The following is a 17,891-nucleotide window of genomic DNA, read 5'->3' on the forward strand; positions in this document are numbered from 1 at the left end:
TTTCTTTTAAATAAGCACAATTGAATCTCTAATCTATGTTTTTCCTGTTGGTTTTTGACTAAACAACACTTTTGCTTCAATTTTGTGCAACGTTTTAAGTGCTTACATGATCAGTAAATGTCCTCTCCATTTTCGATTAAATGAAGCGAGAAATATAAAGAGCTCATTCAAAACTACATTAGAATCGACATTTTTGACTCCTCTTAAGTTGTTTTTTCAGTGGTCGCGGCCTTTAAACGACGATCTATTTTTCATTATAGACCCAAACACTTTATGTATGCATGCTAAGGAGCCTCTTAGCTCGAAAGCTGTAATTGAGCCCAAAAAACACGCATCTGAAAATTTGATTTTTGTGCCATCTTAAAGCCGCTAGAAATTGGGAGACGGGAAGGCGGATGAACATTTATTTAAACAGAGATGCGATTTTTTGTCCAGAATTAATTCAAAGATTGTTGGAATTGCAATAATTGTTTTTCAAATGCTGACATAGCGGCATCTATTCACATTGTTTTGAAAATTAAGCCTAATTCACAAACTAAATTGCAGCATTTTTTTCATAAGCTAATATCAGACAAAAAATGAAAAAGAAAAAAGAAGATCCAAAATAAGCTCATCGATTTTACCAAATCTTTCAGTCGTCTATAGCTTCTAGCTACATGTAGACACCCACATTTTCAATTATTTTTTATTTATTGAAATACTTGCCGATATCCTGTTCCATGCAATTCAATAACATTTCTACTTCCTGCCTTCAAGTGTAAACCATCCACATTTTGTGTAACAACCGTATGGACTATTTTGTCTTCAATTTCCAAGTCTCTTATAGAAAAGTGGACAGAATTTGGCAGACTCTTTGAGAATCTGTAATTGCAGCATAAAATTGTCAGCAGAATGCTTGTTAATTTGTCCAAATTACCTAAACCATCCTACAAAGTTTCGGGCCCAATATCTTTGTCTCACAGTTGCAGATTTGATAAACTCTATATGCTGAATAGGTTTGTGGTTGGTTCTTTCATATAATCCCACTTCTTTGGAACGATAGTCAGGAATACCTGAAATTGACCAGCTAAAGTTTAACACTGTGTATTATCTAAAACCAATAGGGTGAATTTCAAATTTGTTTACCGGATTCGGTAGATATTCCAGCCCCAGTTAAAACCAGCAATTTTTTGGAATTAAATATAAATTCTTGCAATCGTTTCACATCACTTTCACTCACAGGCTTGTGCTTTGGCACAAATTGATGCAATTGTGTGGATAAGTGCCTGTTATAGGCATATAGCATCGATTTTAAAACAATTTGATTCACATCTCGCTTCATGTTAAGTAATTTCTTTATTATAGCTGAACATTATTAGGTTATTTTTATGTAATATTTATTTGTATTTTGATTCAGACATAACCTTGATTTGTAATCTCTTACTAAATAGGTCTTTGTAGCTTATTCAAATATATTATTACAGTATACAATCTTTTCCCACTAGATATAGACAAGATTTGTAAAACACCAAATTGGCAAATCTTCCACATTAAAAAAATATCTATGATCGTTATAAGTTGCATATTAAATATTATATAAATGGTGTTGTAACTAGGGTATTGGTTTATAAGATCCTTTAATGAAAACTTTTTTGAACTCATAAAACACCTTTTAAATATTTCATTTGGATATTGCGCGCTAGTAGTAAGTAAGTAATTTGAAGGGCTAGAGCTAAGGGTATATCGCAGATACTCCAAGCTAAGGGTACTCCTATCCCAGGGTTTCTTTTTTATCTGGATGTTTTATTCAGATTTTTGCCTACGTACGCCATACATTTGCCTAGAAAATTAGAATAGCTAGAAACCAGTATAGAAATGTATAGGTTACTTAAGGAGTTAAAGAACATTTCAGTTTTTCTTTACTTACATGAAAAATCTCACTCGTACTCTTTTTGCTCTAACCGCTTCATTTGTATTTCTTCATATTTTTTATGTAAGCGGAATTTAATTTTGTTTTATTTTAATAGTTATTCAACTTTCAAAGCTAAATTGCCAGAAATGCGAATTATTTGACTATTTCTTCGCTTCCAAATTTCAGATTTGAACTATACTGAAATATATGAATTGTGAATGAAGTGTTTATCAATGGCGATACAGATCAGGAGATATTAAAGGTTCAAAGATGTTCAAAGGTTCAATTGAGTTGCATTCAATTGCGAGATCAAAAAATATTTGAAAAATCTAGAAATTCCAATACAAAAATATTCCGTAAATAGTGTATTACCTGTTGGGTTTCAATTTTGAAGTCATATTTCGGATTTTCTTGTCCATATCTTCAGACTTAATTGAAATTCGTTATGTTCATTTTTTTCTGAATTTTCATCAGTAAAAATCGCATCTTTATGCGGTTACCTCTTAAGTATCTGTTATGTTACCTCTTTTATGTTACCTGCTATGCTAATGCATCAAAGCTCTAAAACCTTGTTTGCAGTATAGTTCTATTACACAAATTAAAGACTCTTCATCGTTGATTTATACAAAGTGCTAGAATGCTAATTAAATGAAGAGTTAGTGAAAAAAATGTCGACAACAAATGTTAAATGAAGAGTTAATTTCAGTACAAAACCATGACACAAGAAGTTTAAAATATACGCTATATTTTGCACATAACATCAACTCCAAATATAATAAAATACATCTTAAAGTTTATATGTATTCACTGACTAGTATAGTTCTGAAGGACGTAGCAATAGTAGTAAAGGCTAATATATTATCCAGAATATCTGCGTAAAAAGTGCAAGCATATAGAGTTTAAATATTTGCACCTTCTTCGTGGACACCCTGTATATAAAAGTATACGAACTATAGCTAGGAGCTAAAACACATTTGATATTGATAAATATAGACATAAACACCTTTTTTGGGCTGAAACGACGCGATTGAGACTTAATTCATTACTTTTCACGCCACACTTTTGCACTGAAACCAATGTTTCGAAAATGAGTTTTCTTTATCAATTCACCTTTAATTCGGAACTGATTCTGGCGAGTAAATATTTCAAGTGTTCTGCGTTTACAGATTAATTAAGGGAACAATATTTCAGACTCTCCTCAGCTTTTCAGGAAATAGTTTACTATCTACGATAATTTAAATATCTATAAAGCGTTTTTTTTTAATTATATATAGACGTATTTATTGCGAAATATAACTGAATAAGAAACTGCATTCATGTAGCCAACATTCTCAGCGCAATTAGGCAAATCGTAAATATTCTATGCATGGCCCCAAGATTCCTCCATTCACATGCAGCATTTTCCGGTTTACTTAGTCCCAATTGATTGGGTTCATCCACTTCATTAGTCATCTGATTTCCAGCAGCAGGATACCATGTATGTGTAGTAGGTGTGTTTAAAGAGTTCCACAGTGGAGAATGATATTGAGGTGTGGTTGAAGGATGATCGGTCGGCCTCCACGGCTCAGCTACATCAGGACAAAAGCGTTGCCGCTAGATCCCTAAGCAATTGAAACTACTTACATGAAATAGCTTTTCCGTCCAATCTGTTATTAATCCCGGAGTAAACATTCCATGATGGTCTGGTACCAAAAACATCCCGAAAACTGGTAGGAGTACTGCTCATTGCTGGAAACATTGGGGCAGTATTCGTAGGAACGGTGCTGCTTGAAGTGGGATCGGAAGACCAACTGTTAGACCTGCCGTATGAGGCAGGGCGCGTACGAGTGCCCAAGTTTTGAGTTGGAGCTATAGAACCTTTAAAGAGGACAATTGCATAAATTGCATAAATAAACCTCACACGTGTGAAGCTCAGAATTTAGCAGCATTGGTAAGAAATTCAGAACGTTCATTCAATATTTTACCTAATCCTGCAGAACTGACTTTGTCAGCTCTCGATGGTACGCTGGATGATAACCAACTCTGAGAAGTAGATAATTTAGGGCTCCTTGAAGAAGAAACTTCCCGTCCGCCCATTTCTTGCTGGATCGTACTCCAAGGATAAACTTCGCTGGATGATGTGCTTATTGCGGAAGACGGATTGGATCGATCGGAATAAGAAATTACCGAATCTTGCGTAGAAATACAATCACCCGAGTTGGGGCTGGAACGAAAACTTACATCTAATACATTGTTCATTTAATAAATTAGTCACTTACATATAATTAACACATTGATCCTGCAAGAATTTGAAAGCTTTATCTAATATTTGGGAGGCAAATTTGGATGCTCTTCCATCAAATTTGCCACTATCGCAGGTTCTCCTGGTCTCTCTCAAGACGCATTGCTTAAACCGACCATGAGAACTAAGAAAAATACAAATCAATCAAGCTATGGGCTTCCGCCAAAGGTGCTAATAATAAGATTTTACCAGCAAAGCGTTGACTTTGAAATAATTTCTCCTTGTTCAGCTTGATCTACAAGAGTATTGTAATGGGGTCCGCAATAGTTCCTTTCGATTATCGTGCTCTTTATACATGGCGCATATTGCAGATATTCTTTAAAAAATTATGAAAATATAACAACATTCGCCACTATCTAAGCCTAATTTTCACCTTTTTGATAACTGGTGTGCATGCACATTTGATGTATACTTTCAATGGGGCTCTCTACAGCCCTGTTAAATTTTTTCCTTTCTTGATCGGTGAAACAGTTGTCGGTAAAGGCTTTTAAACAGTCTACAAACATATTCCATATTTTACAAACCTGCTCGATATCTCCGATGTTGTCTGGAAATACTAAATGTGCCTCCTAAAACAAAAACAGACAATTTTTGCATCAAATGCCGCTAGTTCCAGCTAAATGAATTACTTAACGCGACAAGCGAGTTTAAATACAATATTTTCAAACTTGATTCGGTTCGGGCATGCTTTCAAGTGAGACGCTCAAAAACATGTTAACTGTTAATTTTTGAAATTATTCTAGAAAAATTACAAAAAATACAAGAAAAACTCTTATGAATACATTTTGAACTTTAAATGTGCTAGAAGTAAAAATTTAAATTTGCGAAATTTAAAATTTATTCGGGGTGAACATGAATGAAGGATGATGTAAAATTATTTAGCAAAAAATGAAAGAAAATATAATAATCTGCTTTATTTGACGAAACATGAGAAAGTGTTCATAACCTTCTTAATAACAAATACATATACAGGGTGATCCAGTTTTAATCCTGAAGAACTATATATTATATTGTACTGTAATCGGGCAGCAAACGTTCTTGTTTGGAAAAATCTGCTGTAAAAATTTTATGTTTTTTAATTTAAGCGTGATATTTCAATATTGTTTTAGATATTGAGTAAGATTTAATCATAAAACTTCTCAAAATAATGGTTTATTTACTTTAATTATTGGTAGCCTTTTGTTTCATAATTATTTTTTAATTGCTCCATTAGCATTAAACCAAAAAATATTTTTTGTATACAAGATGTACCACTTGAGTTAAAACGTTTAAAATCTTATAAAGCGCAATCTAATTAAATGTTTAATGGGGCAAAACCAGTTGTAATAATTTGATGCAAAACAAAAACTTCTAGTGAGGTAACAATGATAAGATGAAAAAAGATGAAAGAAGAAAATAAACATATTTCGCTCGCAATGTTTAAAATAAGATCTACCGACAGCTTTTCATTTTATATAGAAAACAAATTTCATTAGAATTACCTCCACTAATAGGAATTTCACAAAACTTCAAAAAGATAAATCGAAATTTGTCTCAAAATAGGTCAAAGTTTTCTTTTTTTAATTCTTAAAATATTTCTATCTATTTATTAGCACACTAACAATTTTCAAATTAACTTTTCGATCAGTCAAGTTTGAAGGTAGAGCAAAACTATTAACAAGTTGATTGTCGTCCCAAATCAAGAAGGAAATCAAAAGTAGCCAACAGAAACAAAAATATGTGCATATAATTTAAATTCATTAACAAAAAGAAAAAAACAAAATATAGATAAAAATAATGAATAAGAACAGACAATATTTTATATGAAATATATTATTAATTTTAATAATAAATCTCTATCCACTACCAAACTTCATTGGCATGAATGTATTCGAGATTTTAAGAAAATAAAATAAAATTATAGAATTAGGCAGATAGGCTGCAATCGAATAAAAAAAAACGTAAAAAATCATGAATTTGAGCTAAGAAGACATCTTAAAATTATTCTAAGGACGTAGAGAAAACCCTCAATATATCTACTATTAAAACATTACAAACTGATCTATTGTTATCATTACCTTAATTAAGGGGTCTGCTATTCGAATACATCGATCGTACTCATTGTGGGAGCAATCTCTTTGAGCCATTAATATACTTGGAAAGACCAAAAGAGTCACTAAAATATTCCACCACATCTGCAAAATGTTAAATTCATTTATATATTTTTAATGAAACTTTCGATTTTGTGCCAACTAATGTAAGCGAAGTTCAACGTTCAAATTCTGTTAAGCCGCTGAGTAATAAAACAACTATTCCTTATCCATGATTGTATCAAGCTGGGCATTTTTAAGGGTAGCAAAAGCAATAAGTCTTGGAAATGGTGTCACACGCAAACTTTTTCTTGAACTTTCTTAGAAATGGCCATGACTTATGCGTAATATTTTTTACATATATTCCTATGATTCATTCTAGTCGCAACAATAAGTGCGTACCTACTTTTATTTTTAATTATTATTTTCATTTAGATTCACGTAATTGTTTAGAATCCGGATCCACATTGTATTCGTTGCGGATCAAATTGGTAATGCTTATAGAATTTCCATAAAACAATTTTAATTAAATATAGCAGTGTAACAGTTATTCCAGCCACAAAGTAGAATACGTATATCGAATATATTCATGGTTTTAACTACCAGAAATGCTGATTTGCAGAGTTGTTCAACATGAAGGCAGTTAATAACAGAAGCGTTTTCAGTTTTGTGTGCAAATCCCGGAAATTGGCACCTACATAGATCACTCACAATGACGAGCCTGTGTTTCCGCTCAATCATTGGAGCGATGCAAAAAAAACGAGCGTATGTGACCGATATTTTGTTTTTTTCCCCATTTTCACATATCGATGATCCAAAGCGAGTCTCCGCTAAACCATTCTGATGGGCATTTATTGGGCAAAGCAAAGAAAAAGGAAAAACTAGTCAAACCTACAGGAAGATTCACGTAGTAATAATTATATATTATTGTATTTTATTAATTTATTGTCTAATAATCCTGTATAATATAGTTCTAGTAGACAAAATACACATTAACGCTGATGAGCTTGGATTTTTTATTAATTTATCAGGGTAGAAATTAGATACAAAAGCATATTATTGATTAGTAGGTCCATTTAGTAAAATAATATACCGGACGATTCAAAATATTTTCTTTTCAAAAATTTTACGAAAACGCTAATAAGACTACGGACATAGGTGCAGGAAAACTAAGACACTTAAAAACGAAGAAAATGATTGTATAAGCAAAGTGAAAGCGATCAATGACCGAACAGTTAACCCGGATGAAATGCTCAATATCGGTTTAATCTATTGAAGTATATTTAAACTTGCATGATGTAAATTTCGAAGAAAAACCCTGCAAAAATTATCTTGGCCTACTTGCAGTTGACGATATTTTAATTTCACTTTGAATATTTTGTCCTACATCTAGCTTTATTCGGATTGGCCCTTCAGAGTTGCGTGACAAGGTCCAGCAGAAAGACCGGAAGTGGCCAAATGATGGAAAGTCGTTACAAAAAGGTTTCCTTTTCTTTTTCCCCCGCAAAACTTAGTTTGTGATTTTATTGTACTATAACACATGGACTTGACGTTTTTGAAGACTATTTTATGAATACTAGCTCGGAAAATTAACGTTTTTTTAATGTAATAAATATGTAAATTTCTACTAACTGCTAATATAATGTCTTTTCTAAGGAAGAGAGAACAGGACTTTCATAAACATCAAATAAACTTAGCCTGTGTCCTGCAGCCTTGTAGCGCGTTAATGACATTTTTTATCGTTTATATTTAATTTAATTTGATTATTCACACAAACAGTAAAAGCAAAGCTTTTCCTTTAACTTCTTCCACCTACGTCAAACGATTTCCATACGTACGAACTGCGACCTCGCGTAAATCTGTAAATCTGCTCTATTTTCAATAATCGCTAACGCAATCTCCAGTTTCAGGATAATGATTAATTTCTATAATGGAAATTCTAGCTGGTGTTCGTGCCTAAACCAAATTAAATTTACAATGTATTGTGTCTATCTAATTCCAGCGGTTTACTCAAGTCGTGATATCGGCCCTTAAATTAGGGTCAATCTTATATGGAAATCACCACTGCGCTTTATCTTTACCCAAATCTGAAGTTCTCTATATCATTAAATAATTAAAAGTTACGATTTACCGTAAATAACGCTATTGGTGCAAATAAGAAGCGAAATAAGCATTCAACAGGAATTGTTCAAAATAATTCCGATTTAAACTAATATACATTTTTTAATAAAGATTTATGAGTCTATTTGAAGATTTTTGCCAAGAATTTATATCTACTGTTCATAACTTTTCCTAAATTAAAAATTAGGACAAAATCCATCAACTATAATTGTTGAATATTGGTTTTTAAATTTACTTTTCAAGTACTTGGATCTATTCATTTTATAGTATAGAGGAAAAATTAATTAAACCTGCAACTTATAATTGCGGCAACTACTTGTCTTACAGATAGCAAATCAGACGTCTTGAAAATAAATCCAGACGCAACACGAACCGACAAAATAAAACCTAAAAGGAAACTAAATATTAAGTACCTAGACTCACGATAAAGCTAACGTTTTATTTATCAGTAACAAAATGAGTCTTTTATTACTGCAGGGTATGTATATATTATAGCATACATTTATTGTTCTTTAAAAAACATGCAACATGCCAAAGTTGAAAATCCTTTCACTATTCATTCATTTTTACATGCACTAAAAGAAAAACGTAAAAAACATTATTACAATTATGATAACCATTTCTATACAACGGGTTTGAACGCAAGTGGAAGATCCAGAAGTTTTTCCTCGAGATAATTCTTCGTTTTAGTCATTTAATTTCGCTTGGTCCACTTTTCATTTTGAATTAACCATAGAGATTCAATTAAACGTTTTTCGATCACATCACAACCTGATTTTGTGTTTAGTTTAGTTCGGCGAGGAAACATTTTCGGACATTTTCTCTACACTAATTCAATTGATTATAATCGCTCTTATGTTCTTTAAAAGTCCCCCATACGAACCCTTGAAAAAAGCTTACGCCCAAAACTACTTCAGCTGAATTTGTAATCAGTTTTATCAGGAACTTTAAAAGTGATCAATCTTGTAAAATTTTTAAAATGTCCCAGTGTGTGAAAAAATGTCAGAAAAATCAAATAAAAGATTTGTCTTTAACGAAAGTAAAGTGATCTTGGAACTTTTTCAAAATTACTAGATACTTAGTTTCCAAATTCAACCTGATATCACAATAACTCAAATGATATTTAGTGCTCGAAAATATATTCGAACTCGTAAGAGCCAATTTAAAGATACTAAGTAAATTGTAAACTTGCTTTTTACTGCTTTTAGCTTCAGTTAAAGATAACATTTTATAAGCCATTTTATTTTAGTTTGTAAAAACTCTTAACTCGCTTCATCTTTGCACTTTTGCATCTTCATCATGCAGTGTTTAGCAAAAATGTATTTTAAATAATTTTAGACTAATTTATAATAGAGACTCCGCTTCTTGTTTGTTACACGATTTTAAGTCAAATTTTCTGTTCTACTGTGACTTTCACCAACCACATCAAACCAAAATGTGGACATTTCAAGTCAGTTATAGTTAATTATAATTGAAATCTTTTTGAAAACGTGATAAAATAATTTGTAATATTACAAGTTACATATTCTACATAAAAACATGATAATCAAATGTGTTTACAGACTGTAGATCATTTTATAAAATAATTGCGAACAATTAAATTAAAGGTTTTTATCTCTATGCTCTAAAATTGAGCATAATTCAGAACAGAATAAATTGATGTTTTCTCTTCCATATTAACTACAAAATTCATGCGTTTTATCTATTTGAAGACAATCTAGAAGCGTACAAAGATTTTACTTATAACATACTTTTTCAACTTTGTTTTTATTAATATGTAGAAACGTACAGAAAACAAACACTTTCAATGGTTCAGAAGCCCAAGGAATATAATTGTTCATCATAAAACTTTTGGATTTGCATTTGGGTTGTATATGCGTAACCAGGCATCAAAAGACCACCGTTTGTTTGAGATGTAATTTATTTTTTTTGTGTAGAACATGTGGTTACAATATCAAGGAAACGTCCTGTATAGTAGTAAGGTGAGATTAATTTTCTATTATAAACAAAACAATAAATATTTCACAATCACTCCTTTGACAAAATGCTTTTTTGATAACGAAGTAGCGTAATTAGTTCAACTATGAAGCAATTATTGCCGCTACGAAATTATAATGAAAATTGTGTCCTTAATTTTTGAATGGACTGTTGAATAGAACTATTTAAATCGTCCAGTTGAAATTTGCGTTCAACTTTTTATTTTCGGCAGCAAGTATTATGCGAATTATTTAAAAGCAGATAGCCTCAGGACATACAATTAATTACAATTTCTGATAGCAAAGTGGAAACAAGTAAAATTAGTATTTTTGTGTATGTTTTGTGACATCCCATTACGAAAATATTTTCGAACTATCATCCCATTTCCTTGCTTGATCAGTCTTTAATTTGTCTGAGTTGAATTTAGAAAATATTTAAGTATGTATTCCATATGCAAAATAAATAAATAATTATTAGATAGGTCATAACGTAAACTAATATTTAATATTCTGATTAGCATACCTTGGATGAACTAGCTAGGCACTATTTACAAACTTAACAGCGGTTAAAACACAACTCATACAAAACAAAGTTATAAACAATAACAACGAACAAACGACTAATGAGGTCTGAATCAACTTTTACTTTCAACCAACAGCGTTACAGGCATTACTGAACATGTTAGCCTATGTGATCATCAAACCAAAACCAAATGAAAAGCACGGATAGAAGAGGAAAGAAGCGCTATTGTGATCTATATTGGTGTAAAATTTGGCAAATTGTGATTACTTATTTGTTAACAATATGCTCAAGATAAAAGCTTTGCGTTCCGAATGTTCTGAAACAATTGCAAAATGAGAGTACTAAAACATGAAATAACATAAAAAACAAGCAATTATCACAAAAATTACTTTTAAAATAAAGATCTACAAACAGGATTCTATCATCTATTAAATGCAGCAAAATGAAATAAATTATTCATCCTACCTTAGTTGTTGGTTCAAATTCAAATTTCGAACATAATCTACTATAAGTGGCAATCTACTAGCGTTTTAAGCCCAGCAAAGTGTAACACTGGACTTCACCGCAACAGTATTGAACACAACCAGAGTAAATGACCCTTTGCCTGCGAATTTAGGGGGAATAAGAAACATACAGGTGAATTTTGTATGCACCTCGTTTAGCAAGAAGGGGTAAATACCGACAAAACTACCCTCTCTATTCATAACTAGCACGTCACACGCGGATGAAATTTGCAAAAAGGAATTCAGATTATCAATCAACTATTTTAAAGTGCCCAATTTTTTTGGCAAATTGGAAAAACTTTGTGATATAAAACACAGGACTAAAAAATTTTTTGATTCAAAATATTAAAAATCAATTGCATTGAATGGCGCATTTGCTATACTTACATATGGCGGTAAATCATCCCAATAAATCTCTGACCCAGTGAAAATGTAAAATTGCCCCACTGCCTGCCTACATAAAGCGAAAAGACATTGGTAAAGCAAGCGGTAAAGCTGAAGAAGCCCAATAAAACAGAATTTTTTAAAATGATTTCTTCAAATATTGGGAAAGTTGTCGGAATTTGGGTGTGTCTTTTCCATAAATACTTTTGAATAAACAGTATACTAGGAGTTATTGTTATTTGTTAACAAGGGTTTAATAAGAGTTTTGACTATCAAAATATCCAGTCCTCGCCCTTGTACGCCAGTTTAAAAATTGGAGCGAATATGAAATGCATTTCTACTAATCCTTCGGTACGAATATCAGTCAAATTGAGACAAAACCGCTGGATTATTGACCAATTACTCTCAAATTATATAAAAGACACAAACAAATTAGTATTAAGTAGAATAATTATTGGATTATAAAAATTATAGTTTTTTAATTCACAAACAAACGTTGTTGACTAAGTAAGATACTTTTATACATATCATCAAAATTTTAAACATGCTTGAAAGCAAAACACCTAACTGTGTTTGAAGTGTCAGAAATTTAAAGATAATTTTAAGAACTCTAACAGAATCAATCCAAATTATTATAATCTATACACATGGGCAATATTATATAATCTATACAAAGGGAGAGTCGCGAAAAACATGAAAGGAAACTCGCTTAGAGATAAAGTGGATTCAGACGCAAATAGCAATTAATATTAAAATAATATATAATTACTACACTATCAATATTCGCTCTAAATACTCTGATATTCTCTTCAGATTTTTAATAAATATTTATAATATTTTTATTAAAGAAGCTGAAAAATTATACTATTTAAATCCGCAATTTTGTGGAGTTATGTGGCTGAAGTAAGATATCTAAAAGTCTTTATTTAAACACTAATCACTTGCCACCAAACCGGTTCCAAAGCTATTAGAAAATTTAATAGATACGTTTAAACTCATATCACATTTCTTCTACAAATATAGAAAATAGATTTCACCAAAACAGGGTAGGATTCAAGCAAAACAATATGAGTTTATTGGGAGAAACATTGATAGTCAAAATAAATCGTTCGACATCTTAATAAATTCGACCAAGGCATTTAATATAGTGTTACGCTGAATTCTGCATGATTTTTAATATTCTGTAGGGTGTCTGACAGTAACCCAGTAATCTTTTAAAAAACGATTTGAAATGTAATTTTAATAATATTAAAAACATATATAAACCGCAAAACATATATCGCAAACATTGCTTTTTAAATGGACTGAAGCCCCTTGAAAGGAGAACCCTTAAATTAATTTATTCGCATTACTTTCTATAAGGCTTGCTTTGCAATTATAAAATTCGGTATTTTTAATAAGAACAATTAGCAAATATTTTGGTTGAAGCTGAGAAAAAAAACTTGCAAATGACAATTTTTACGACAAAAAGTTGTTATAACTTTTTTATGACTTCGAAGTCGCTTAAACTATTCGACTAAATTGTAGAGCAACCTGTATATGTAGGTATGTAAATTCCTCTTCCGCCAGATGCTAGTTAAAAAGATAAACCTCCTACTCCTATTAGAGATACTAATATTCTAAGGCATAATAAGTGTAATTTCTGGAAAAAAAAATTATGTTATGTTTAGTTATGTTTATAACCAAAACAATTTCAAAGTGCAAAAATATACTTGCATATTAAAATTAAAATTTGTTAATGCCTTTATTCGGATCTATTGCCGCGTTTATTCGAATATGATCCGTGTTGTTTATTCGAGTACTCTGATATGATGCATACTAAAAATACAATAAACAATAAACTGATATTACATTTGTCCTTTTTAATTATTTTCCCTTTCTTATTTGTTAAATTATATTTTCAAATTTAATTAATATTGTGAAAGGCTCCAAATAAAGAGATTTGGCTCAATAGATCTTTCTCTAACGAGGTGCCTGAATCTCCCTCTTGCTCAGTACTCCGATGTAAACATTAGCATTTTGACGTCTTAACTATAACCATGGTACCGACTGTTCCAAAATGCCTTAAGTAATTCGTGTCATCCCTAGTCGGATGCGTTGTTCTCAGAAACATACTGCTAAGAAACTTGACACTAATTTAATTTCTTTAAAATGCAACCACTCAGACTGACTCATTTCCACACCCCGTCCAAGACAGGTCGAACGATCATCGAAGGCCACAGATTAATCATGAGATAGATCTGAGCAATTTCTCACGCTCAGGAAATGAGACTGTGTCTCATCCTCATGGTTGCGAAAACTCATCTTGTGAGAAGAGAGTATGTGAAGATATACTACAGAAATGATCCTGTGAAGTATGATCTTGATACCAAACTTCCAAAATGCGGAAATTATAGCCAGATGGTATATACTCGCGAGAATGTATTAGGGTGTGCCGCCATCTAAAGGTGCCGTGGAAAGCATAGCACAATAGAAGGCATGACGATAATCTTTATCTTGCGTCAAAGTTTCTCTCCCTTTGAGATAGCAGAAAATATTTATATCTGTTTCTAATATATATTTGTACATGATACAATGAATAGAAGGTAGGATATCAATCGGTCGAAAACTCGATTTTCGTACGCACATGACGTCACTGGTTAGCACTTTGGGAAAGTGAACAGCTGATCCCATTTAAAATGCATGTAACCTAGACAGATTTTCAATGAATTTAAAACGCAATAGTTCAAAAGTGGTAAGATATATAAGAATATGGTTTGCAGAATATGTATGCTTTGAAAATCGCGTTTGGGACCTGATTTGGGCTTATTGCGAAGAAAAATATCCTAAAAAGTCTACAAAATCTCTGATTTGCAGAGTTATAGCTTGCTGTGTTTGCCAGAGTGTCATTTGTAAAATCGAGTAGGGCCAAACGAAACAATTAATTCATTGAATCATGGGGTGAATGCGTTTGGGCGTATTTGGGAATCTTGTAGACAAATAACTGAGCATTTTGCGTTTGGTAGTTAAAAAGTTTACTGTATAATGTAGTATGGGAGAATGCTTGGTGTCGTGCGGATACGAATATGCTCTCAGCATTTCAAAAATGATGATTATGAGAGGAATTTACAATTCCAACTTTTGTGGTACTTGCCAAAAGCAAACGCTATACTTTATTGCACATCTGGCAACTACGCTAGCCTACAAAATAAATACATTTTTATTACGTTTCATTTTCAAGTTTAAAACCTGCTGCAGAGCATTTTGTAATTATAATAAAGATTTGTAAAAAAATAATTAAATGTGACAAAGACTAAATAGAGACGATAAAGTGACTATAACTAACCTGACTTTTTACACATAGATAAACAATGCAATATTTTCAATATTTAGCATATTTACAGTGATTAACAATTATTATACACAACATACAAGCATTGTGTTTATTATGGTGTCTTATCCAGTACAAAACCTAAGTGAATTTCTAAAGAACAAGCCTCCGGTGGTGATATTTTTGATTTGTTTAGTAGCTTTAGCAGTTTCCACTTTTTATTTTACTTTCCAAATGGAAACCGATGGTTCCATAGTGAATAGCGATAAGCAACATGTAAGATCCACCCCAGTTGTATATTATATTGCCTTAATTATGTGCTGAGGTTAAAATTTAATTTTACTATTTTATACTCTACAAGCAAGTTTAATATTTTAAGGACTGGCTTGAAATGATCAAACAATTCAATAAATTGGATATTTGTATTAATACTGGCACATGGACCAATGAAATTCAGACCTTGGAGGAAAATGAACAAATTACCGATGAAATATCGGTATTCACTCAAGCCAGTATTGCAGACAGCAATATAATACAGTCCTGGTCTCAAGTTGACGGTTTTCTAACAATGCAAGGTAGGATTTAAAACTTAGAATTGAATTTCAGTATTATTCCTCGTCGACTGAGATTAAAGAAGTTGCAATTAATTAAACTACCTTTAGGCTGGTTGCCCATATCTTGCCAAGATGCCGCAACGCCAATAAAAAATGTAGAAATACAGTTCGATGTTCCATCACTACCCACAACACGAAACACTTCGGCTGTAGACATTTGTGTTACAATTAGAGGACCAGCAGGGTATTTACCGTATTTTAGCAAACCTTTATGCACACCCGAGAAATCGACGGAATCATCTAAAGTAAGTCCTGATGTACCAAGAATTAAAACTCTAAGCATTGGCCACAAACAATTTAATGTATAATTGACATCTTTTCAGCGACCAAAAGGCTTCTTAACTTCTAAGCTATCTAAAGTTTATGATCCCCAGTTTTGCAACAAGGGAGATGTGACTAACATGGTATTTCAGCCAACAAAATCCAGGGTAGATAATTACCTAAGTGATGTACGTATTAACACTATACTTTCAAATCTGTTTCGATATAATTTCGATTGCTTTCTGTTTCAGGATGTCAAAACACAAATTTATGTTCATTTAGTATGGTGCAGCTACTTTCTTGTATTTGTTATTTTCAGCATCATACTATATGCAATATTGAAAAAATCAGAATACTGGAAAGAAAAGGAGCAAAGTGCAAGACTTCTCTAGGACTAATATACTGATTGATCGAGATATGTGATTATGTTTTTAATTTTATGACATGCTATCCATTAGTCATCACACTTTTTTAAACGTATTAAATGCATTTTAAAATATAATTTGTTTAAATTATCCTCGTACCTATATGTACTTCCATACGTAATGCCTCACACATTCACCCAGAGGGAGTATTTTGCTACATATTCGCAATATTCAAACACAAGKTTTGCTAAGTGAAGTGAAGTGAAGTGAAGTTGAAYTAGAATATTTCTAATCGTATTAAGGKATTCTGAYACGAGGAGGGTTAAAATGAAKAAAATGTCTRGATATGACTGAAGTGAATCCAGGTGTAATTACGAGGCGGATTAGGGAATGAACTTCAAATACAATCGTAKATKGCAGTTTGGAAGACACTTGGGAAAAACGGTTTAAACCCTTCCCAGGTTCAATCGGTTCAAACGTATCAAGAAGGTGATCATGACTTAGGGGTACAATTTTGTGAACGGATCCAACACAATCGAGGCCTACACAGATACATTTTATTTACCGATTAAGSTYWKTGCACCTGSGWTSAAAGSRRTAGTSTGATGYRYAATAKAASATGYGGTTTYYRGCTAGSTATCAATATAARGGSTAGTRTRAWGCGTAMTATMAGATGCCYTTTCTGCCCAATTCCTGATCGYACCTCCACAAAGTGAGACTTCARTCATACGGGTGAACCCTGGAKAACCTGAACAACYTTRCTRGAGRTTGGGTAATCCCCRGTGGCCAGGACAAACGARAAAGGAAGATATAGTCCTCCAAAAAGGGGAYTGATTGTCAACATTGATTCAGAATTAACGTGTGMYAGAATTAAMTATTCTATCATTCCACAATRCTCAACGACCAGGTGTTTGGTCCGTTTGTRTTGGACGGTAAGGAACATGTTAAATGATGTTCCGCTAATTGTTCGACGTTAATYGAATTAAYTGAAAAATTAGTATAYGAAGCAAGAGTAGAGACCCTAACAGGACTCCGCAATCGAATTTCCAATGCTGCAAATATCATTAGAAACAATCTCCAAGCAATTCAACTTACAACACGACATATTAATAGCGTGCTGGAGCTTGTATTGACGTTGATGTGCGTATTTTTGAAAGTATTCCAAATTCKTTAAATTTTCTTGTATAATAAAAGAACCAAACATAAATAGAAAATAAAAGACCACAAATAATTGTGGTCTACCCCAATTTGTTTTGAGTTATTTGTTACCACACCAAACTTTAGAACCGATTAATTGAAACGCTTATGAATCGGATTAAACCATAGAGTTAATTTATCTTATTTTGACTTGCTGAACRCATTCCCAAAATATTTCCCTTCCCTCCCGAAACACCCTTTATACAGATATTTAATAGGAATGATATKAATAGATACTTAATATATCCTTATCCTGATGTTACTTATTTCATTARAACAATTTACGGAATTGCGCACGTTATTTATTAAGTATTAAATKGATACATCGAAAAACTTAAAATTTACAGTTGGTAGATCAAATACGCTTTCGTAACACTTCTCATCTTCGCGGAAAAA

At 32.1% G+C, this 17,891-nt stretch overlaps 3 protein-coding genes and 1 non-coding gene across 5 annotated transcripts in view; 1 reads left to right on the plus strand and 3 right to left on the minus strand.

The window, feature by feature from the left end:
- LOC109544237 (NAD-dependent protein deacylase Sirt4) overlaps positions 1–2,401 on the minus strand; it is a 3,812-nt gene extending 1,411 nt beyond the window's left edge. Inside the window, exons 1-3 of the mRNA XM_019914314.2 lie at positions 1,126–2,401; positions 917–1,052; positions 706–861 (exon numbers count right to left, since the gene is read on the minus strand). Of these exons, the coding sequence (XP_019769873.2) occupies positions 706–861; positions 917–1,052; positions 1,126–1,321 (488 nt within the window). The 5' untranslated portion in view covers positions 1,322–2,401. The remainder of the gene's footprint in view (positions 1–705; positions 862–916; positions 1,053–1,125) is intronic.
- Positions 2,402–2,619: 218 nt separating this feature from the next.
- LOC109545847 lies at positions 2,620–17,859 on the minus strand. The gene is made up of 8 exons (XM_048665909.1): positions 17,841–17,859; positions 6,230–6,346; positions 4,546–4,741; positions 4,362–4,488; positions 4,150–4,296; positions 3,856–4,094; positions 3,515–3,748; positions 2,620–3,459 (listed from the first exon to the last, which is right to left on the minus strand). Exons 2-8 carry the CDS (start codon positions 6,344–6,346, stop codon positions 3,206–3,208), a joined length of 1,314 nt encoding a protein of 437 aa, XP_048521866.1. The 5' UTR covers positions 17,841–17,859; the 3' UTR covers positions 2,620–3,205.
- On the minus strand, positions 13,905–14,112 carry LOC125504338. Its single transcript, XR_007281450.1, has one exon. It is a non-coding gene; the product is annotated as a small nucleolar RNA U3 (small nucleolar RNA).
- Positions 14,392–16,432, plus strand: LOC109544240 (transmembrane protein 248). 2 transcript variants are annotated; one of them, XM_019914318.2, is made up of 5 exons: positions 14,392–14,482; positions 15,438–15,633; positions 15,721–15,917; positions 15,996–16,121; positions 16,185–16,432. In XM_019914318.2, exons 1-5 carry the CDS (start codon positions 14,453–14,455, stop codon positions 16,323–16,325), a joined length of 690 nt encoding a protein of 229 aa, XP_019769877.1. In that variant the 5' UTR covers positions 14,392–14,452; the 3' UTR covers positions 16,326–16,432. The 2 variants fall into 2 exon arrangements, with proteins under 2 accessions (XP_019769877.1, XP_019769876.1); XM_019914317.2 differs by lacking the exon at positions 14,392–14,482 and adding an exon at positions 14,887–15,334.
- Positions 17,860–17,891: the final 32 nt, after the last annotated feature.

The sequence above is a fragment of the Dendroctonus ponderosae genome, unplaced genomic scaffold (assembly GCF_020466585.1).
Source record: "Dendroctonus ponderosae isolate FM_Combo_2020 unplaced genomic scaffold, Dpon_F_20191213v2 Dpon_F_20191213_4, whole genome shotgun sequence".
Lineage (NCBI taxonomy): Eukaryota > Metazoa > Arthropoda > Insecta > Coleoptera > Curculionidae > Dendroctonus > Dendroctonus ponderosae.